This window comes from Dendrobium catenatum, unplaced genomic scaffold (genome assembly GCF_001605985.2).
Source record: "Dendrobium catenatum unplaced genomic scaffold, ASM160598v2 fragScaff_scaffold_1574, whole genome shotgun sequence".
NCBI classification, from domain to species: Eukaryota; Viridiplantae; Streptophyta; class Magnoliopsida; order Asparagales; family Orchidaceae; genus Dendrobium; species Dendrobium catenatum.
Genome location: NW_021320036.1, coordinates 581,167 through 602,817, shown reverse-complemented (window position 1 = coordinate 602,817; position 21,651 = coordinate 581,167). Strand labels below are relative to the sequence as shown.

Below are 21,651 nucleotides of genomic sequence, written 5' to 3'. Positions count from 1 at the left end.
GCAACAAGAGGTCATTTTCATATGAAAAAACACAAAAAATCTAAAACTCCAAATTCCAAAATGAATAAACCTTCTTGTTTTTCTCCCAAGGACAACCAAGTCTTCTTACATTTTTATAATATCACCCAGATTTTGGTAGCACAATAAAATCATCAATTTTTATCTTCAATAATTTATTTAATTAGTAATCATTTAATTACATTCTTATTCAAATATATGAACTTATTAGTTTATTTTTTATATTTTCAATATTTATTTTATAAATAGCCAAAGTTTTGATGACAAACACAGGAATCTCCCTTTTTATTTTCCTCAGAATTTTAAAATTGCACAAGTTGTCTTTCTTTATCTGTTCAAGCAAAATGTCCTTTCTTTCTTATTTCCTGGTATGGCAATTGATAAACTCCATAGAAAAGCTCTAATAAACATTTATTATGTAATCCTTCTAACGGGTAAGAAGTCACAATTCTTACTACTAATCAACAGAGGGCTGAACAAGTCATGAAGAGATCAGGTCTTCCTTTATTTTCAAATCCAGCGGCGAGCTATTGACATCAACGCCAAACGCCAAACAAGTATTTAAATAAGAACTATTCAACGTTCGTCGCCTCTTCTTGCTCAAAAATAACATATTCTGACTAAATTTACAAGTTTTACTCGTCCAGAGGCTATAAAAAAAACAATTTTTTTCCCTTGGAAACTTTCTTACATAGCTAAGCTTCCACCTCAGGGAGGCTCTTCAAGGCCATTATTTAGAGCACTCTTCATTCCTAAAATAAGCATCTTCAAGCTTTCTCCTACGCATAAGATGAAGAAATTCCTCATCATACTTGTTCTCCTTCTGGCCCTCTGTTGCTCGGCGGCTATCAGTCATTCTCCTGTCCTCAGCTCATGTTCCAGTTCGAGAAACTACAGCTCTGGTGATCAATTTTCAACCAGCTTGAGCAAACTAATGCGCCTTCTTCTCCATGAAGCTCCAACTATTGGCTTCGGTTTAAGGTCAATTGGCCATGGCGAAGGCCGGGTTTTCGGCCTCGCCATGTGCAGGGGAGACATACCTAGCTCTGCCTGCACAGCCTGCATACACGAAGCTAATGATCATATCATTCACCATTGCCCCTCCAAGAAGGAAGCAAAGATATGGCTTGATCATTGTCTTGTTCGCTATGCCGACCGCGAATTCTTTGGAGAAATCGATGATAGTCAAAAAATTTATGTTACAGACAACAGAACTGTGTCAGAGAAATCGGTTTTGGACACCAAGGTTGAAGAACTAATGAAGAAGTTGGTGAAGACGGCTTATCTCACACCATTGTTGTTTGCTACTGGAGAGATGCAGCTTGGTGGAATGGGAGAATTGTTTGGATTGGTGCAGTGTACAAAGGATTTGTCAGGTGGGGATTGTAAAAGATGTTTGAATGCGGCCATTGCTAAGCTTCCAAGCTACTGTCATGGTGTGAGAGGAGGAATTCTGTTTGGTGGAAGTTGTAATCTTAGATATGAGCTTTATCCTTTCTATGATTCTAGCTAAGTTTATTACTTCCTTTCAAAGCCAAGCATGCTCTTAGTCAGTTTTTGTATGTATGATGTTTTGTTTACAGGAAATTGATTACTGAATTCTCTTAAATCTTAAATTTTAATCTTATGATGAAACAAAATGTTGTTGTGGCATTAAACAAAGTTCAAAAAGCTGAATGGGTGCTGAAGAAAAAAATGCTAAATGGCAGAAGTCGGGTTGAAAGTTCCAGCTTTGAGCTACAATGATGGAATTTCTTTCTTTACTGACTATGAATTAGTAAGTGGAATTGCAAATGAAGCCAGTACAGAGATAATTGAAAGAATTAGCAAGTGGAAGGGGTTTCTAGAAACCAGAATATGAATACCTACTGAGTATCACATGGCCAATCAGGGACCTAAAATGATAAAAATACATCATGATATAATATCATTCATGTCTGTTGGATCTAGAGTACAAATAACTGGCAAATATGAATTAGGAAGATTTTCTGTTGAGCTTGTTTTTTATGTAAACTTCTTGGCATATATATGGATTACTTAAAATTTTTTGGCTAACTCAATTTGATTATAAAAATATCAATTGAGTTTGAGTCCAAATTTTACAAATTGATTTGATCTAATCAACTTTAATCACCATAAAGTAAGGTGAATTGAGTCGATTAGGCTTCATTTAGGATAACTTCCTTACTGCTTCATAAAATAATTTTTTAGCATAAAAATTTTTTGAACTAGAAATTTTTCTAATAGAAAATAGCTTCAGAAAATAACAAGAAGCTATCTCAAACAAAGCCTCATGTTGAATAATAAATTAGGGCTTCGTTTGAGATTCGAGAGTTTTTCGCCAATTTTCTTACACGAATTTTATTGGGCAAAACTACAAGCAATTTTAGGTGACTCGAACGTTTCGAAAGCAGCGGTGAAGCTTGTTTTGTGATCGGACGTTGTTTGGGTAGCATCGCTCATCAATTTTGGTTGTTGGCCGCCAATATTTCGCCTTTATTTACCATTCTCGCTCGATTCAACTATGAGTTGGTCCCTCTTAGACAAATTTGACACTCTGATCATAGCGGTGTAGTCTGTTTGGCGATCAGAAATCATTTAACTATTCAAGTGATATGTCGCGCCTGTCAACTATCACTCGAGTCGCCGATTCCAATCCCTTTGCTCTCGCTGGCTTAGCATATGTGTGGGGGTAAACAATTATGAATACAATCTTTTAAGGATTTAAATTTTATATTCAAATACAAAAAAATAAATTAAATTAAACAAAAAGGCAATTATTTTATATAAAACATGTACAACTTATTTAGGGCTTAAGTTAAAAAAAAATATGTTTTATTGTGTCCTGGAATATTCACGACGATAGAGAAATATAAACTTTGACATCTTAGCTTTGGTTGAAGATCCAACACATAATCAGACAAAAGAGAGGGGTGTAGCATCATAAGAGACACTAGAATTTTTGCGTGGAAACCCCGAAAAGGGGAAAAAATCATGAGGCTTGGCCCAACTTGAATGAATACACTAGTGTTTGCTGTCTATTACAAATGATGCCCTTCCTTGGAGTGAAGGCATTTGCTTGATGTAGCAAATATACATCATATAGAGTGCATTACATGGTTGGAATTGGAAGAATTTGTATTGACATGTTCGTTTAATCAGCAGGACGACGAAGGATAGAAAGATCGTAGTCGGCTGATGGTGATCATATCTGAAGGAACATAGTCGGCGAAAAATTGAGGTCGAAAAGTCCGTTGTCAGGTGATGGAGGTTGGAATGACTATAATCGGTGATTGATGAATGTTAGAAAGATCATTATCAAACGACGAAGGTTGGAAGGATCATAGTCGGTGGGTAATGGAGGTCGGAAAGACAGTAGTCTGGCGATGAAGTTTGGAAGGACATTTGTCGACAATAGAGGTCAGAAGGATCGTTATCTAGCGATGGAGGTTTTAACAGCCCACAATACTCCTTAATAGTATTGTAAAGTGTAACATACATAACATAATATTTTTCCATTCTCAATACATTTAAATACAATTGCTCACATTGAAAATTCATATAAAACATAAATCCATAATACAATCGACATATCAACGGAAACAACTAATCATTTTTAAAATTTTAATAAACATACTTACAGAGCCACTAAGGAAATCTAAATGAAATACATCTCTTAATTATTTTCATACCTCATAAGTAGTTTATACTCGCTAACAAAAATAATTTTAACATGAAAAGAAGAAACACTTGCATAAATTAATCTGCATCAATTTTCTCCTTTTCATTTCCTATAATAACAGCTAGTAAGAAAATATTGGTGAGCTGTGAGACTTAGTAAATTATGCTAAATACATAACAATTATAATATGATATTATAAAGAATTATGACATTGAACTAATCAATAAATTAACTTACCACTAATTGCAAAGTATCATAAAATCATATTGGCATCATCCATAGGGTTAATTGAGGTAGCTACTGAATATTTAATCTTTTAAAATATTTGGTCATATTTCCTTAAACATATTCAATGGAGCCTAGGTGGACCTAGCATTAAAATCATTGTATGGTGATGGAGGTTGGAAGGACTGTAGTTGACATGCGAAGAAGGTTGATAAGATAGTTATCTAGCGTGGAAGGTCGGAATGACCATAGTCTGATAAAGAAGGTTAGAAAGATCGTAGTCTAAAGACAAATGTCAGAAGGATCGTAGTCGGCAGGCGATGAATGTCAAAAAGATTGTAGTCAGATGACAATTATCAGGAGGAAGTCCAATGATAATCGGTGGTTGGACGTAAGTCCAACATTATTTTGTGGCTGGGCAGAAGTGTGGCGATGGTCGGTGTTCATGCATTAATCTGGGAATAGTTGGTGGTCGGGCAAAAGTCCGGTGATAGATGGTGACTAGGCCTAAATCTAAAAATAGTTAGTGGCTAGGAGGAAGTCCGACGACAATCGGTGGTCGAGAGTAAGTTTGGAAAAAGTTAATGGCCGAGCGGTGGCCGAATAGGAGCTTGGTAGCAAGAGAGATCTCGTATTTCTCTTCCTCTCCTCCTTTCTCTTCCTTGCTCCTCTGTTTCCTTCTTGCTTCCTCCTCCTTCAATAAAGAATGATGGTTTATTTATAGTTTTTTTGGAGTGACATAACCTGTAAATAGGGAGGAGATCAAGGGCATGTTGGGAGTGTTTTGAATGGACAATTGATATCAACTCCTTTGATCATGGACCATTTATTGAGTATTTGATGTCCTTAATGATGTCAGAATTCGACGATCATGAGCTCGTTGGATTGTCTCGTCGAGCCGCTCAATTCGAATATAAGCATGTCACGTTTGGAAACCATTTGGTCATCCAATTTATGATTTGAACCTTCCAAATGTTGTTTCGGTCTTCCATTTGGACCCATTTGGGCTCAGATTGCTTCGAATTTGTTGTCAATAGGTTCATCTTTTTGAGATGTTCAGTTCAACTATAAGTTTGCATAAATCAAAGTTCGGATGGTCCCAAATTTAATTTTGAAAGTTTTCAAATTAATTTTTCTCTGAGATTTGTGCCCGATCAAGATAAATTTATGTTGATATATCATGTTTAAAATACTCATTGTGGTTCTTCGTGTGCAATCCAATGTTTGATTAATTCTCTTATCCAAAATGTGCTAATTCGAATCAGCATCAATCATAGATCTTAGTTGATGCATATAGATACATAACTATATGAGTTTCACAATTAGAAATAAAGGCCCTTCATAATAAGGAATGGATATTTATTAGAAATTTGCATGGGCATACCTTCATTAACGGACAACTTAGCATAAGTGGCTTAGACTTCATTTGGGACGGCTTTTTTATTGCTTTCTAAAACGGAGTTTTAGTACAATTTTTTTTTTTATTTTTGAACTAAAACTCCGTTTTAGAAACCAATAAAAAAATCGTCCCAAACGAAGCCTTAGTTAAACCGCTTTTACCGAATTGAAAACAACCAAGCTTATCTTGTATATGCATAAAGATCAAATCTACATGATTTTAAAAACGCTCAAGTATATTCATGTAAGATTGTAAGGCTAAGGCTTTGTCTGTGATAGTTTTAGACTATTATTTTTCTCCTATTTTTAAGAGATTTTTTAACTAAAAACAACTTTACAAAGTAGTAAGAAAACTGTCTACAATTTTTTTTTTTATTTTTGAACTAAAACTCCGTTTTAGAAACCAATAAAAAAATCGTCCCAAACGAAGCCTTAGTTAAACCGCTTTTACCGAATTGAAAACAACCAAGCTTATCTTGTATATGCATAAAGATCAAATCTACATGATTTTAAAAACGCTCAAGTATATTCATGTAAGATTGTAAGGCTAAGGCTTTGTCTGGGATAGTTTTAGACTATTATTTTCCCCCTATTTTTAAGAGATTTTTTAACTAAAAACAACTTTACAAAGCAGTAAGTAAGCTGACTAAAACGAAACCTAAATATCAGACTTGTCTAGCATTTGGTGAGATTCCAAGTGTAAGTCTCAAGTATTTGTTAGACTTAAATTCTAGTTAATATCTCATTAGAGGTTCTCACTTTAGTTGTAGGATTTGAGGTTGATTTCTTTATAGTTACATGGTAAATTCTCTTTCATTTGCATTTTCTCAATCTTATATTAATAAAATATAAGACATAAAATTCTAAATCAAACTGATCAACTTAAGCATGAAATCAATTTTAAAATATAAATTTAAATCTTTGAAAACCTCATAGTACTTTTAAGTTTCTCAAAATGTAGTGCTCATATTCTTCCTCATTTAACTTCCTTACAAAAACCAATCACTTAATTCAATCATTCTTAAAATTATAAATCCTATATCACTACTATAAACTCTAAAATTATAAGAATGCAAGTCATTCCTTTAATAGAGATTTTTTTTCCAAAAACCAAATATCATTAGAATTTAATTAATTATAAGAATTTATCTTTATAAGAAACTTTTACTCTAATAAAATAAATCCTATTCAACTCAAATATTTCAACTAGTAAAAAATCTTTGAGAATATAAATTAAGGCTTTATTTGAGACAGCTTTCTTATTTTTTTCTAAGACTTCACTTGGGAGAGCTTTTTTATAGCTTTTCAGTATAAAAGATTTCATTTTTTTTTTTTGACACAGCTACTTTAAGAAACAGTAAGAAAACTGTCCCAAATGAAGTCTAAATTAAACAACTTTTTAATAAAATTTTTGTTTTAAAAAAAATTGTGGACTAAGAAGCTACTTTATAAAACAATATGAAAACTATTTAAAATGAAACCTAAATTTAATTTACAAATTCTTTTTTTATCTCTGAGCTCTTCGTAGAATAATATTTTTATCTTTTAAAATAATATATTATTCTCATTACTTAGTTGATTAAAAAATAAATTTCATAATTTATAATCAAAATTCCTCACAAAACTCACTTTCTGAATTTTGATCTCAGTGCCTATCGCTGAATTTGATCAAACGTCACACATAAATGGAAAAGACATCCTTAAGCTTTGAGCACAAATCTGAACATAACAAGTACTGAATACCCACCTCTGTAGATTCGATATAACAACATGAGCAACAGCCAGAGGGAAAAAACTATAACATGGAAAAATTGTTTCTCACTTTGGACTTTTTATTGTGTGCGAATATTGGACGGAAACAATCATTCGAATTTCTCTTTATCTATAATCAAAACATAGTCAAAGCGTAGCTGCTACAGTAACTATGCTTTGACTGTAGATAGAGAGAAAACCGGACGGTTCTCTCCCTTTCGGTGTCCGTACGCAATAATCTCTCCTCACTTTAAGGTTTCATTTGGGATAACTTTCTTACTATTTTTTAAAATAATTTTTAATAAAATTATTTTAGTTCAAAAAAAAATTGTACTTAAAAGCTGCTTGAAAAAGTAGTAAGAAAATTATCTCAAATCAAATCTAAGACTTCCTAATTTGAAAATAATCAATATAATAGAGTAAAGGTTTCAGAAAACTCATATTTACACCAAGAAAGAAAAGGACAGAAATGAAAAGAAGAAAATTACACAGCTCATCTTGGCCTGTTGGTTGGGAGCTTAAGCTGCCAACTAAGTGATATTGAATTCAAATCTTATATATGTAATATGTATGTGAGCATGTCTTAACTAACGCAAATGTCAAAAATAAAAATAAAAATAAGCAGAAAATTGAACTAACAGTTAATAATCGAATAACCACTCATAGCTTACATTTACAAATATAGGTATCCACCAACATTTGTCATTCAAACTGCAAATTAAGCATGGTCCACTCTATTCATAATTCATTATTTCTTTGTACTGATACCTTTGCCTCTAATAATAGAAACTTTTACTCTAATAAAATAAATCCTATTCAACTCAAATATTTCAACTAGTAAAAAATCTTTGAGAATATAAATTAAGGCTTTATTTGAGACAGCTTTTTTATTTTTTTCTAAGACTTCATTTGGGAGAGCTTTTTTATAGCTTTTCAGTATAAAAGATTTCATTTTTTTTTTTTGACACAGCTACTTTAAGAAACAGTAAGAAAACTGTCCCAAATGAAGTCTAAATTAAACAACTTTTTAATAAAATTTTTGTTTTAAAAAAAATTGTGGACTAAGAAGCTACTTTATAAAACAATATGAAAACTATTTAAAATGAAACCTAAATTTAATTTACAAATTCTATTTTTATCTCTGAGCTCTTCGTAGAATAATATTTTTATCTTTTAAAATAATATATTATTCTCAATACTTAGTTGATTAAAAAATAAATTTCATAATTTATAATCAAAATTCCTCACAAAACTCACTTTCTGAATTTTGATCTCAGTGCCTATCGCTGAATTTGATCAAACGTCACACATAAATGGAAAAGATATCCTTAAGCTTTGAGCACAAATCTGAACATAACAAGTACTGAATAGCCCCACCTCTGTAGATTCGCTATAACAACATGAGCAACAGCCAGAGGGAAAAAACTATAACATGGAAAAATTGTTTCTCACTTTGGATTTTTTATTGTGTGTGAATATTGGACGGAAACAATCATTCGAATTTCTCTTTGTCTATAATCAAAACGTAGTCAAAGCGTAGCTGCTACAGTAACTATGCTTTGACTGTAGATAGAGAGAAAACCGGACAGTTCTCTCCCTTTCGGTGTCCATACGCAATAATCTCTCCTCACTTTGAGGTTTCATTTGGAATAACTTTCTTGCTATTTTTTAAAATAATTTTTAATAAAATTATTTTAGTTCAAAAAAAAAATTGTACTTAAAAGCTGCTTTAAAAAGTAGTAAGAAAACTATCCCAAATCAAATCTAAGACTTCCTAATCTGAAAATAATCAATATAATGGAGTAAAAGTTTCAGAAAACTCATATTTACACCAAGAAAGAAAAGGACAGAAATGAAAAGAAGAAAATTACACAGCTCATTTTGGCCTGTTGGTTGGGAGCTTAAGCTGCCAACTAAGAGATATTGAGTTTGAATCTTGTATATGCAATATGTACGTGAGTATGTCTTAACTAACGCAAATGTCAAAAATAAAAATAAAAATAAGCAGAAAATTGAACTAACAGTTAATAATCGAATAACCACTCATAGCTTACATTTACAAATATAGGTATCCACCTACATTTGTCATTCAAACTGCAAATTAAGCATGGTCCACTCTATTCATAATTCATTATTTCTTTGTACTGATACCTTTGCCTCTAATAATGCTTGGATGAGACCAATAGTACGATGAAAAAGCAAACATATAAATATACTGGTCTGTTGGCACCCAAAGACATCCTAGTTAACAAGGAACAGCAGAAACAAGAGAGCTTAAGCCTTCGTCTATGACGGCTTTCTTATTACTTCTTAAAATAATTTTTTACTAATATTTATACTAAAAAGTTATTTTAAGAACCCGTTCCAAGCGAACCCTAAAGCCCTTAAAAGAAAGGGTATACTGTCTGCAAGTAAATGAGAACTTGGAACTGCAGTAATAGTCCATTCAGGAAGAAAATTAGAAATTTAGCTTAATGTAAATGCAGTCATGGTGCAACAACCTCTCTGTTTAAGTTCCAACAATAGTAAAATCACAGTGCATATAAATTCCCATGAAAAGCAACATATTACATCTTCCACAAAGTTACCATGGACATGGAAAATCTCACAGCAACACATTAGTCTCCAATCCTTCACAACAGATGCATATTTCAATCACTCAAAAAACTAAAACCTGAGCCTAATTAAACTTGCTATCTGATTGCAATGCATTCCCTTGCTGCTCCAGATAAGGTCTTATAAAAGTTCTCCTCCACCATACCTCAAAAGCTCTCTGAAGATTTGGACAGTTATCACCAACTTTCAGGAAGCTACCCAACCAAGAAAGCATCATAGTTTGCTGATCTTCCAATGGAAGAGTCAAAATGGTTCGACCGATTCCTTCTTCCACGACTTTGCAATCGAATGATCGACACCCGTGTTGCAACCAACTGTAGTCATCGATAAGTGGCTGTAACCAAACTTGCAAAAGCATCTGACGAGTGTCCTTCGATGGAAGCATCTCTCCTTTTCCAATGCCGACGAAGATCCTAGCAGTGATACGGCTAACGAGATGTCGTGACACAATTGGTAGTTTGCGATGTAATAAAGTCAGCTCTTCCTGGTTAGCCCAAATCACTACAAAGTCATCTGCTATATGCCTATCAGATAAAATCTCAACTAACCATAGGAGATTATCTGCTTCTAAAGATATCTGTTTTGTGATAGTTTCTTTCTTTAATAAATCCTTCTCTACAAAGCCAGGTTCAGATGCTTCTCTGAATAGAAGAAGAAGTGACTGTAAGCAGGTTTGGCAGGAATTATACAATGTTTCTGAACATATATCCGCGGATCCGCTCATCCACTGGTTATTTTCCTTCAGGAGTTTCAACACTAAAGATTTCATCTCGCGCCGACCCTTGTCTTCATTGCTTTTGAGTACAAGTTCCAATATGCGAGCAAGAGTATCATTGGGAGGGTTGGAAATATCCGAAGACACTCGTTTCAGGATTGGACTAATTCCATATTCATCAATTCCGAGACAACGAATAGATGATACGATGGTTTCTTCCTCATCTCCAACCCAGGGAACTGCTTCCAAGTAATCCAAGCAAGTCTTCACACACAAATGGAAGCCAAGTGCTTCAGCAACCTGCAAAAAGTTTACTTTTAATGCAATGACCAAAATCACTAGCCATATTCGACCAGTTGTAAACAGTAGGAAATGCAGAGAACAAACTCGAGTATGTCAGTCAAGTTTGTAACTAAGAAATTAGTTTGTAATATGTTTTAAAAGATAAACTTGAAAACCTTAGCGCCAATGCTGTGAAAAGCTTCCACTTTGCAGGGCTAGAAATTAGTTTTTTGAAACAAACTTTACTAGGCTTATTTTCAAATCCATAACATCTTTCTTTTTTTTTTTTTTTGTTAATGATAATCATATGAAATAAGCCCAACATATTCGAGGTTGGAACTTGATTTAAAGTACATGTACTTTTTCAAGCGAACTTCTACGTGCTGGTTCACCAAATCCACAAAGCATTCCAGTCTTCCTGAGTAATTATCTTCCCCCAAATGGCAAAATCCTGAATCTTTGGTCAGCGTTTCTGTAAAAACAGATTTGGAATGGGAAAAAATTGAATCCAAATAATTTAGGTTGGCCTAGTTTTGTTTTGATGAAACTGAAATTGATGGCCTGAATACATACATAAAATAAAAGACACGTACATACAAACACATAAAACAACAGAAGGTAAATAACTAGTGTTTACCAAGATTAAGGCTTCGTTTGGGACGACTTTTTTTATACTAAAAGGTTGTTTAAAGAAGCGACAAAAAAGTAGTTCCAAACAAAGCCTAAGGGACGGCTTTTTTACTGCTTCTTAAATCAACATTCATGTAAAAAATTTTAATTTTTATACTAAAAGCTGTTTTAAGAAGCAGTATGAAAGCTGTCCCAAACGAAGCCTAAATCTTGTGCCAAATTCAATTCTCCCTTTCCAATACTAATGAAAAAACTAAAGCAACTTCTAATGAGAAAAAAAATATAACTGTTAATTGAATGATATGATAATATTATTAAGAAAAAAATGTCAAAGTAGTCTTTGGACTAGTTGTGTGGAGCCATTTTAATCCTAGCTATCTAATGTGTTAATTTAGTCCTTTAACTCCTCTTACATGCTTCAAAATAGGATCTCTATTGGATTGTTTTGGACCGGAGAAGAGGAATCATGAGCTTATTTTGGATCATATTTGAGGATACAATGTACTAAACTGGACGCATCAGATTGTTTGGTACTAAAATGGCAGTAAAAGGACTATTTTGATATTTTCCACTATTACTAAGTGAGACCCCTTCAGAAAATAAGAGTAATAGTAAGTGCTTGAAACTGTACAAATAAAGAAATAGCATCTTAGACATGCATTTGCAACGTACAGCACAAATAAAGAAGTTCAATATTTGTAGTGCTGGAGCACAAAATGCTAAGGTGAGGTAGACAAACAAAGCTAAACAAGATATCTTGAAAAGATAACATTTTAATGTAAATTATGCAGATAAAAAATTTCCTTCCTAAAATATCTCTCTTTAAATATTTCATGTGAACTCCTTAATATTTTAAAATACCGGATTGAGAATTAACTTTAGTTTTATGGGAAGGGGAAAAATCTGAGATGTTTTGCATTATTCTTCAGAGTTTTAAGAAAACTTGATTATTGCAGATGGGTTTACTCCTAATCCATGTAAAGATCCATCAGTTAAATAGTCCAACTGAAGAGGTCCTTTGGCTTCCACTACAAAAAGAAGCCATCCATGGTAAAGCTAATGAAGGGTCAGTTGTTAAAGGTTTGAGAATTGTAGTATGTTTGGATGCTATAGCAAAGGTTGGGTATTGTATCAAATCAAGAACACCATTAGGGGTAGGCTTCAAGGTTTTCAGAGGGCGCGTAGTTCTCAGTCCCGCAAAGAGAAAGAACTTTGTGGCTGCAACAATGGCTTGCAACTTCCCTGAAATCGTGGATAGAAAGAAGAGGATGTTTGCCTTCTTATTGGACTATATCAAAGTGGTACCTCCATATTGGAGTAAGACTTCAAGCACTTATCTAAAAATTAAATTTTAAAGACTTTCTCAAACCATACAAAGCTATTAATTGCAGAGAGTGAACAAGAAAGCAGATAATTAGATGATAAAAAAGTGATGCATAACTGAAATATGATATAAAACCACTAAGCAGAAAAGGTTCATAGATTCCTGAATATACCTTAAGCATGCGGAGTACATGAGCAACGCTTAGCTTGATTAATCTCTGCTTAATTTCTTTACAATACATCAGTCCAATGGCCTCAACATATATCTCCACATCTTCACAGTCACCAATCTCAATGCAGATTACAGGAGACTGCTTGGCAAGCTTCTCTGCAAAGAAACTACTATGTTCTGCAAGAATGTTCCTGTGAACATTCATCCTCACAGCAATATTTTCCTTACCAGACAAAATAACCTTTAAATCACACGTATCAGGCTTACCGAAACCAACTGATATCTTTCTTTGTGGATGTGGATTCCCTGAATTTGTTTTTACTACTCTCTCAGGGGTCATAGCAGTATTTACACAATAAGTATTGGATGCTACACATTTTTGATCTTCTGAAGCTACCTGAGATTTTAACTGGTGAGCAAGTTGTCTCTTGTCTCCTTGTGGGTTTGTGGATTTCTGACCATTAAGTTTTCTCGGTGGTGAACTCTTCTGCTTGTTCTGGTTGTTTTGATGTTTAATAGTTCTTTGAAACACAACAGGCGCAGGGCAACACCAAAATCCTTCTGGAGTCACGGCAATGGGGACATTTCTGATCTTTGTTTGGCCGGGTTCAAGGCTTCTAACACGAAAATCTGCCATTCCTTAATTTATTTTGCATTCGAAAACATGCAATCTCAAGAAGATCTATGCTTATTGTACTATGTAGAAGTGCTGCTCAAAGTTGACATCATTAATCTGCAGAGAAGTACAGAAGATTCACAATCTAGCGAATGGCAGAGTGAACTCAAAGCAAGCAAAAAATGGAAGCTCAAGGAAGCCCAAATTAGCATTAAGGCAAGGCGCCAAACTAAATCCATCTAAGTTCGAGGTTCGAATAATAAATCAGATAGAAGTATGCAAGTTTCAGCATAAAAGGAGCATATTTTTATCAAAGAAACCAAGTTTTTTAATCCAGCGCAACTAAACAAACTGCTACAGAAGGAAAGAAAAATCTAGGAACAGATGAAGTGGAAAGCTTCCATCTCTGAAATCCATAAACATAATCACACAAAAATGAATGAAAAAGAATCATATCTGACGAATAAAAAACTTGTGTACTACTGGAAAACCAAGCATACCAAGCAAAACCACAGGTTCAAAACCAATGAACTGCAAGAATTAGGAAAATCCATTCAAAAATTGGAAGCCAAAATCTTTAAAAACCGGGACCAAAGTCTCAAACAACAAGATGACCAACCTCAGCACTACCTTCAAGCCCTTCTATGCCTCTATTGACGAACCTATTTATCTTTTTCAACACATCTCCCTCTTCTGTGCTTGGTCTCTAATGATGGAATCGAGCTCTAATGCCAAGCATGGAGGAAACAGGAGAGGAAGGCATTGCAGACGGCAATGATGTGTATTTGTATCCATAGCCATCTAATTTAAACGGGGAAGAAAGGAAATCAAAAGAGTGAAGGGAGAATCCCACGGCAGGCGCGACTTCCTTTCGCTTTACCAGATGGGGATGTCTCTGCTTTTTCCATCCGAGATATTCGAAGCCATCATCGTCTCTGTGTCTCTCTCTCTTGAGCTTTTTCTCCTCTTTTTCCCTCTCTCTATTCCTCTCTCTCTCTCTCTGATCTCTTCTACTTGAGCCTAGTGAGCTCAGTCACAGGGAAGATCCTCTGTCATCAGATGGTGGAATACCTAAACCACCCTGCTTAGATTTGCAATTTGATTTGCATTTCAGTTCCAAAAAATTATGGTTTGGATTTTTGGTACAATGACAAATTTATGATAAATTATTTTATGCGGACGTCGGAGGCCTTTCGAATCAGGTGCAGTCACGTTAGCGGAATCGAGCGGTACCGAATAATATCGAGCTACTGTGTCGAGCGAAGGAGTGATATGACAAATTCTGATTGGTCACCAAACAACATTCATCATCTGACATAATAATTTTTCCATTGGATAGGACCGATAAATGTAGATTAAAATAAACTTCCTAAAAAAAAATTGTGACCACTAAAAATTTTCTCATATAAAATAATTATTAAGACCTTTTACTTATTCTATTTCTGGTAATGCTCTCAAAGAAATATCAATTTGTTCAATTTCTTCCACTAAATTTCATATTAACAGACTTTATCTTTATTCTTATATTAATTTACTGATATTTCAATTTTTTAATAATTATTTTTGCAACAATTTATTCTTTTAATATTTAAAAATGTACTGCCCTAATAAGTTATTGCTAATTTTAAAAATAATCCTTTAACCTAAAAAATATATTCCATTTAATACTTAAAGAAAAAATTAATAGGACAAATATAAGAAATTTTTATTTTAGATTTAAGATAAAACAATCTTAATAGGTGAAATTAAACTAACTCTTCTGTGAAATATTTACTCAAAAATCAATCTTAAAATTAAAATGCATGAAAAATATTTATTTTTACTATTGACTACAAATATAAAGTTATGTGGTGATTTTATAATGTTGATTTTATTACCTATAATAAAAGTTTAATTTGTACATACGCATTTTTTTATGATTTTATAATAAAATAAAATGACTGATAAAGTGGATCATAATTATGATATTTTATATGTGACTACGCAAATTTGTTTTATAATACAAGAAAAAAATTTAATATGAGCATAATCAAATATAAATTATCAATAATGTTGTTGTCATTGGTTTATAACTCATTTGTTCATTCTTGTTCAATGACATAATTTAAGAAAATTACATATTTGCACAACTTTTCGCTACCAAAAAATAGTATTTTTCGCATCACTTTTTTCTAGCGGTTTTGAAACGCAAAAATAATTCTTTAGCACCGATTTTAACCGGTCCAATTAACACCCCGAAATCGTACCTGTCACTTAAACTACCCAAATCCCTAATTCCCCTATTTCATGACATATACTCTCCCGCGAGGTCGCAATCCAACTTTTGGAGCAAACGCCAAGCGACATCGGGCACGGCTCTTATCCTCAAGCGAAGTCGGGCACAACTCTTCTCCTCAGGCGAATCTCAGCAAGACGGACATTCCTCACTGTGAATATCTATCCCTCCTTCTTTATATTCGTCTTCCTCTTCTTCTCATTCTTCTTCTTGTTTCTTTACATAATAATTTTCTATGAACTATGGGATGGTTGAGGTGTAATATGAACCATTGGTGTAATTCCAATTACTTTTCTGTAATGTGCTTAAAATTGATTTTGATGTGCAAAGGCATGCTTGTAATTTTTTTTTTAATTTGCAGAACTGCAGTGGTTATTGCCGCTGCTATAGACTCATAGTAAAAGTTTAGCAGTGATTATAACCGCTGCTAAAGATCCATTCCCAATTTACAAGTGTAAAATCGTAGCGGTTATAACTGCTGCTAAAACTACCTCTAAGGCAACGGCTTAAATAGCGTTGTGGAAGACGTTTGCAGCGATAACAAATACGATGAATGTGTAGGTGTTTTAACCGCTGCTGTAGGGTAGAAAAAGTGCTGCGAAAGCCTATTTTATTAGCAGTGAATTTAATGACTTTGTCTCTAACCTCTTGCCTTTTTTGCATTCTAAAATTTTGTTGAGATAAAGAGTGAGAGTTTAACATTATAGAATTGTACGAAGATTCAACCCATATAAATAATGGGGGATTGAGGATCATAATTAAAAAATAGTTGTTGAGAGACCATTGTGGGGTGATAATGTAACATTAAATGGTAGGCCAAAGTCCAGCAATAGTGGTTGAAGAACCATACTTGATGATGATATTTAGAGGATCATAATCATATAATAGTGCCAAAGTATTATAGTCAAGCAACGATGGTCGAAAGACTATAGTCGGGCAATGATGATTGAGAGATCTTAGTTAGGTGTTTGTGATTTCGAGACTGTTGTTAGGACATGGAGGTCAAATGATTGTAGTTGAACGATAATTGTCAAAGAACATAGTAATGACAGTCGAATTGTCACTACCCAACCTGATCGGAACGAATCCCATCACGTTGAGCGCGACGGATGAAGCCAGGATCTAGCTTTGAAATTTGCTTTCAGATTTTCTTCCAATAATCAGACATACAGAAAACACAGAGCTGCTATAAACATCCAAATATACAGAAAAGCTCATCCATGATTTTTCTTTTTTCTTTCATCAAAATAATCATATACATTACAGTGCATGGCTACAAGCAGAAGGTATATAATAGAAAAGCATAATAGCCATGATCGTACAAAAATCAAAAGTATAAAAATACCTAATCTCAGATCATATACGGAACGGCTAGTCCAAAACCTCTTTTCCTTTCCTAGAACCTGAAAACCATGAAGATAACCACAGTGAGCTAACATCTCAGCAAGACTACACTAGCCGATCAAAACCTCTAGAAACTCTCATATCAAAATACTCATAAAAGCGTTAAAATATTTTATTCAAATAGCTGTACTGAATTCAGATACTCGTACAGAAATCAGAATATTAAACAGAGTTCAGAGATTCATACAGAACATGAATCAAACAAAATACAACTATTCGTACAGAATGGATAATCAAACGGACTTCAGATATTTACACAAAACAGATAAACAGATAGACATCAAATAACATATACAAAAGAATCAAACCAAATTCTTATCACAGAATCGTATAAATCACAAATCACATATCATAGCACATATCCTTGACCCGGATAGAATCTCAAAGGATTCTGGCCCTTTATGCCTCCCTTCCCTGACACAGACAGAATCTCAACTGATTCTTGCCCCTTATGCCTCCCTTTGTGCTTACAGCACTAGAATATATCGGATATACAGAATTATCAGATCAGAATTCATTTTCATATTCCCGAGCCCAGACATAATCTCAAAGGATTCTGACCCCTTATAACTCCCTTCTGATATCATGCAAATCACATCAAACATCAAATCATATCAAATTCAGGGAAATCAAATTCGTATCAGAATATCGTCGTAGAGTATGACGGCAGACAACAGAAATTCAACAGATCAAATTCACAGTTTCAGAAAATTACCAAATTGTTAGATATCATATAAAACATCATTTCAAAGCTTTTATTGTACTGAAGTAATATTTTTCAACATCCAGATAATTTTCTATTCGATAAAAACTCCGCAGAATTCAAAATACCCAGTGAAAAACTTTAAGAAAATACTCAAATCGTGCAAAAACATGATCTAGAAACATACCAAAAGTTACGCGGAAAAAGTTTTACCGGTGCGAAGTTATACCCATTTTTCATTAATGGAAAACGAATTTGAAATAGAAAATCCGTCAAAAATCACATTTCTGAAAATTGATAAAGGCATAATGTGTCTTATCTCAAGTCGATTAACTTTCCTAACTGCGACGACGGACGAAAACGGACCAAAGACGCCCAAAATACAAATTTCCTTCTTCTTCCTTCATTCTCTCTCTCTCTTGCTTTCTCTCTCTTCAAAAATATCTCAACATATCTATTTAATGAACACGATCATCCAGATGATGCTCTTCGTTCGTTCTGAGATGATCTCCTATGGACACGGATCGTACAGACGAAAATTAATTCCAATTTCTTTCATCCCTGGACGATGCTCTCGTGAAAAATTTCGTCCCAACGGTTCGTCCCGACGAACTCAGGTTCGTACAGACGAACTTGCACTTTACTCAGTTTGTACTGACAGTTCGTCCGTACTAACCATACAGATTTTCAACATTTTCTTCAGTTCGTACTAACGGTTCGTCCGTACTAACAGCACAATTTTTTTTTTTCAAAATAACTTAAGAGTTTAAGGGTTTCACACGAATGATCATAGTCAAGCAACAATAGTCGGTGGTTCAGTGATGGTGATCAGAAGATGAAGGTTCAATGATTGATCAAATGGCATTAGTAGGACAAGAGTGGCCAAAATGTTGTGGTTCAATGTTGGTGGTTAGATGATGGTGGTCTGATAGCAATGGTTGGAGTGCTGAACTCTCTCTATTTTTAAGTCAAGATCCAAGCTCCCCTTCACCCTTCACGTAAAGAATAAGTGTTTATTTATAAATCTCAACAATTGCATTATTCATAAATATACTCAAAATCCAAAACACAAAATTGAATGGCTCATATAGATAATCTTGATCATTTAACAATCTTTATGTATTTAAGTGACTAAATGATATGAGAATTAAGCAATCCTAGGCTCGATAGATTGTTCTCATTATGATGATCGGTTTGATTAGAATCATGTAAGATTTGGAGATTATTTGATTATTCGATTAATGCCCCAAAGTTCTTAACTATGCTTCCAACATTTAATTTAGGCTCATTTGGAGTCAAATTGGGTCGTCTTTAGTGTCAATGAGTTTGTTTTGTAGAGAAGTCACTTCAACTATAATTTTATTGGAATTAGAGTTTGGATGAATTTTAATTTGATTTTGAACATTTTAATTTAAATCTTATCTCAAAATTCACATATGATCATATGATTTTTTTGATAATGTATCACATTTGTTTTTATACTATTGATATATATAAATCAATTAAATTTTTTTGGTCAATTGATGCATTTAAAGTATTAATTGTTAAACCCAAAAGTCTCTCATGTTCAATAAAATGTTAGTTGCCATTGAAATGTGCATCTTCAGTGTATTAGGGTTTAGAGTTTAGGGTTTAGATTTTAGGGTTTAAGGTTTAGGGATGCAAGCAATCAAGAGAAAAATTGGTTAAAAATATTCTGATCAAATGTTTGTCCAAGCAATACAAATTTTTATTGATTATTTATATATATCACACTTTTTAAATAAATGCAACTATTGTGATACTCATTCTAATCAAAATTTATCAGAAAGTCATAACTTAATTTTTTTTTTTTTTAAGATAATCAATATCAAAATTACAAAGGCATCTCACTTGAGTTCCAATTTCCAACAATGGTACAACATGAACTAAAGATAGAAAACAATACAATAATACATTTGTTTTATAGAAATAAACAAGATAGTAATGATACTTGAAAATGTTTGAAATGAAGATTAATTTTAGCTTAGAGGAGGATTTTTGCAAAAGAAAAGTGTTCAAATAACTACAACATTCTAATGGCATGTCTATTTGTTTTCAAGGTAATGGATCCCACAAGGTGCATTTTCAACAACTAATGAGGGGGAGTTGGAATTTAAAGGAGGATTTGAGTGATTTTAGTAGCTAGGGAGGCTATAGTGTGATGTTCAAGCAACTTCACATGGTTACCCTTAATACAAGCATAATTGGTCATTGTTTTCTTTATCCTACTTGAATTGTTATAAGCTAAGCAGGCTTAGCATGATCATTATATTAAATAATCTCAATTTAGGCTTTATTTGGGATAGTTTTTTGCCACTATGTTTTCACTATTTTTAAGAAATTTTTGTACTAAAAAGCCAGTTTAGAAGGCAGCAAGAAAACTATCACAAATGAAGTCTTAATCCTAACTTTATTCAAACTCACATCAGTAATTGTGTTAATTATAAGGTTAGTTTAATCTTTAAATTGGATGATGATTCTTCTCTTCATGGGGTCTTTCCAATTTATGTTTAATTATTATTTAGGTTTTGTTTGGGATAGCTTTCTTACTACTTTCTACAACATTCTAGCATAAAAATTTTATGAAAGTAATGAAAAAATAGTGGCTAAAAGCTATACCAAACAAAATCATAATCTATCTTTTGAAAGGTAATTATCAAGAATTTTTATTTGATAATGATATTAATTATGAATCTTAGGAACAAAAGGCAGCAATTGATTCAGTATTTTGGTGCTAGGAATGAGAGTAAAAGGGTAATGATTATTCTTAAAAATTTGAAGGGAGGCCGTTCAGATAAAATTTAAGTATTATATATATTGCACTATATTATTTTATGACATGATATAAATAAATAATATTGAACTTTTTCTTAGGAACCAATCATGCCTCCACTCCCTTATAAGAAAGGGGCAATTTAAACATAAAAATTTTAAGAACTTAAAATCCAAAAATTTTAAGAAGTTATTGCTTTTCTTAATTTCTACTAATTAGAATAGAAGTATAATAGAGGGATTATTATGAATATATATAATAGAACCTCAAAAATTATGATTAAACATGAATCCTTTTATATTATTTGTAACTTCAAACTTTCAAAATTAAATTTATTGACATTAAGTTGCAAATTTATCAAATTTATAGTCAAAGTAAATATATCGATAAGATGAGCCTAAAATACTAAAGTGTTCTAATCTAAGCTCAAACAAGCCCAAATTAAGTACATAATTAGCAGCTTTATAATATTATTTGAGGGGGCAAATTGTCACACCCGACATCACCCCCTTGACAACATAGAGTACAACAGAGAAAACAACAATCATGAAATTTAAAACTCATCATCATAAATCCATATTCAGTCATTATTTAATGTATTCCTCAATATACGGAAGTATTCAAAATATCTTATTTTATTCATATATGAATAATTACATAGCTTTACGAACTCCAAAACATTATAGAAATAAAGAGTCTACATATCTCTGTTGTAAATTCATATACCCATGTATACAACAAAATATAAAGTTTTGTAATGACCTAAGACAATTCAACTTCCTCTTTATTGTTACCCCTTCTGCAACAACAACCAGAATAAAAATTTGATGACCTATGAAGCTCATAAAGTTATGCAATTTAAATAAGAAATTAAATGCAAAATTAATGGAATTAACCCGACACAAATAATCTTTAAATATTATATTTTTTTAACTAAGCCAAGCCCTACGAAAACTAATATTTTATACTTTGTAATCTCCTCTACATAAATTTTGACGAAAAACAGACTTTTGCACCCTCACTTACTTACTGCATTGTTTCAATTG

General features: G+C 33.0%; 2 protein-coding genes across 3 annotated transcripts; one reads left to right on the top strand and one right to left on the bottom strand.

Annotated features, from left to right (window-relative positions):
• The first annotated feature begins 808 nt into the window (after positions 1-808).
• On the top strand, positions 809-1,531 carry LOC110108216 (cysteine-rich repeat secretory protein 38-like). Its single transcript, XM_020838761.2, has one exon. It carries the CDS (start codon positions 809-811, stop codon positions 1,529-1,531), a length of 723 nt encoding a protein of 240 aa, XP_020694420.1.
• A 7,993-nt stretch (positions 1,532-9,524) lies between these two features.
• LOC110108189 (BTB/POZ domain-containing protein At3g50780) lies at positions 9,525-14,527 on the bottom strand. Of its 2 annotated transcripts, none has more exons than XM_020838720.2 (3): positions 14,049-14,527; positions 12,815-13,546; positions 9,525-10,706 (listed from the first exon to the last, which is right to left on the bottom strand). In XM_020838720.2, the coding sequence occupies exons 2-3, from the start codon at positions 13,448-13,450 to the stop codon at positions 9,756-9,758; spliced, it is 1,587 nt and encodes a 528-aa protein (XP_020694379.1). In that variant the 5' UTR covers positions 13,451-13,546; positions 14,049-14,527; the 3' UTR covers positions 9,525-9,755. The 2 variants fall into 2 exon arrangements, with proteins under 2 accessions (XP_020694379.1, XP_020694381.1); XM_020838722.2 differs by having other exon boundaries at positions 14,060-14,527.
• Between the last annotated feature and the right edge of the window lie 7,124 nt (positions 14,528-21,651).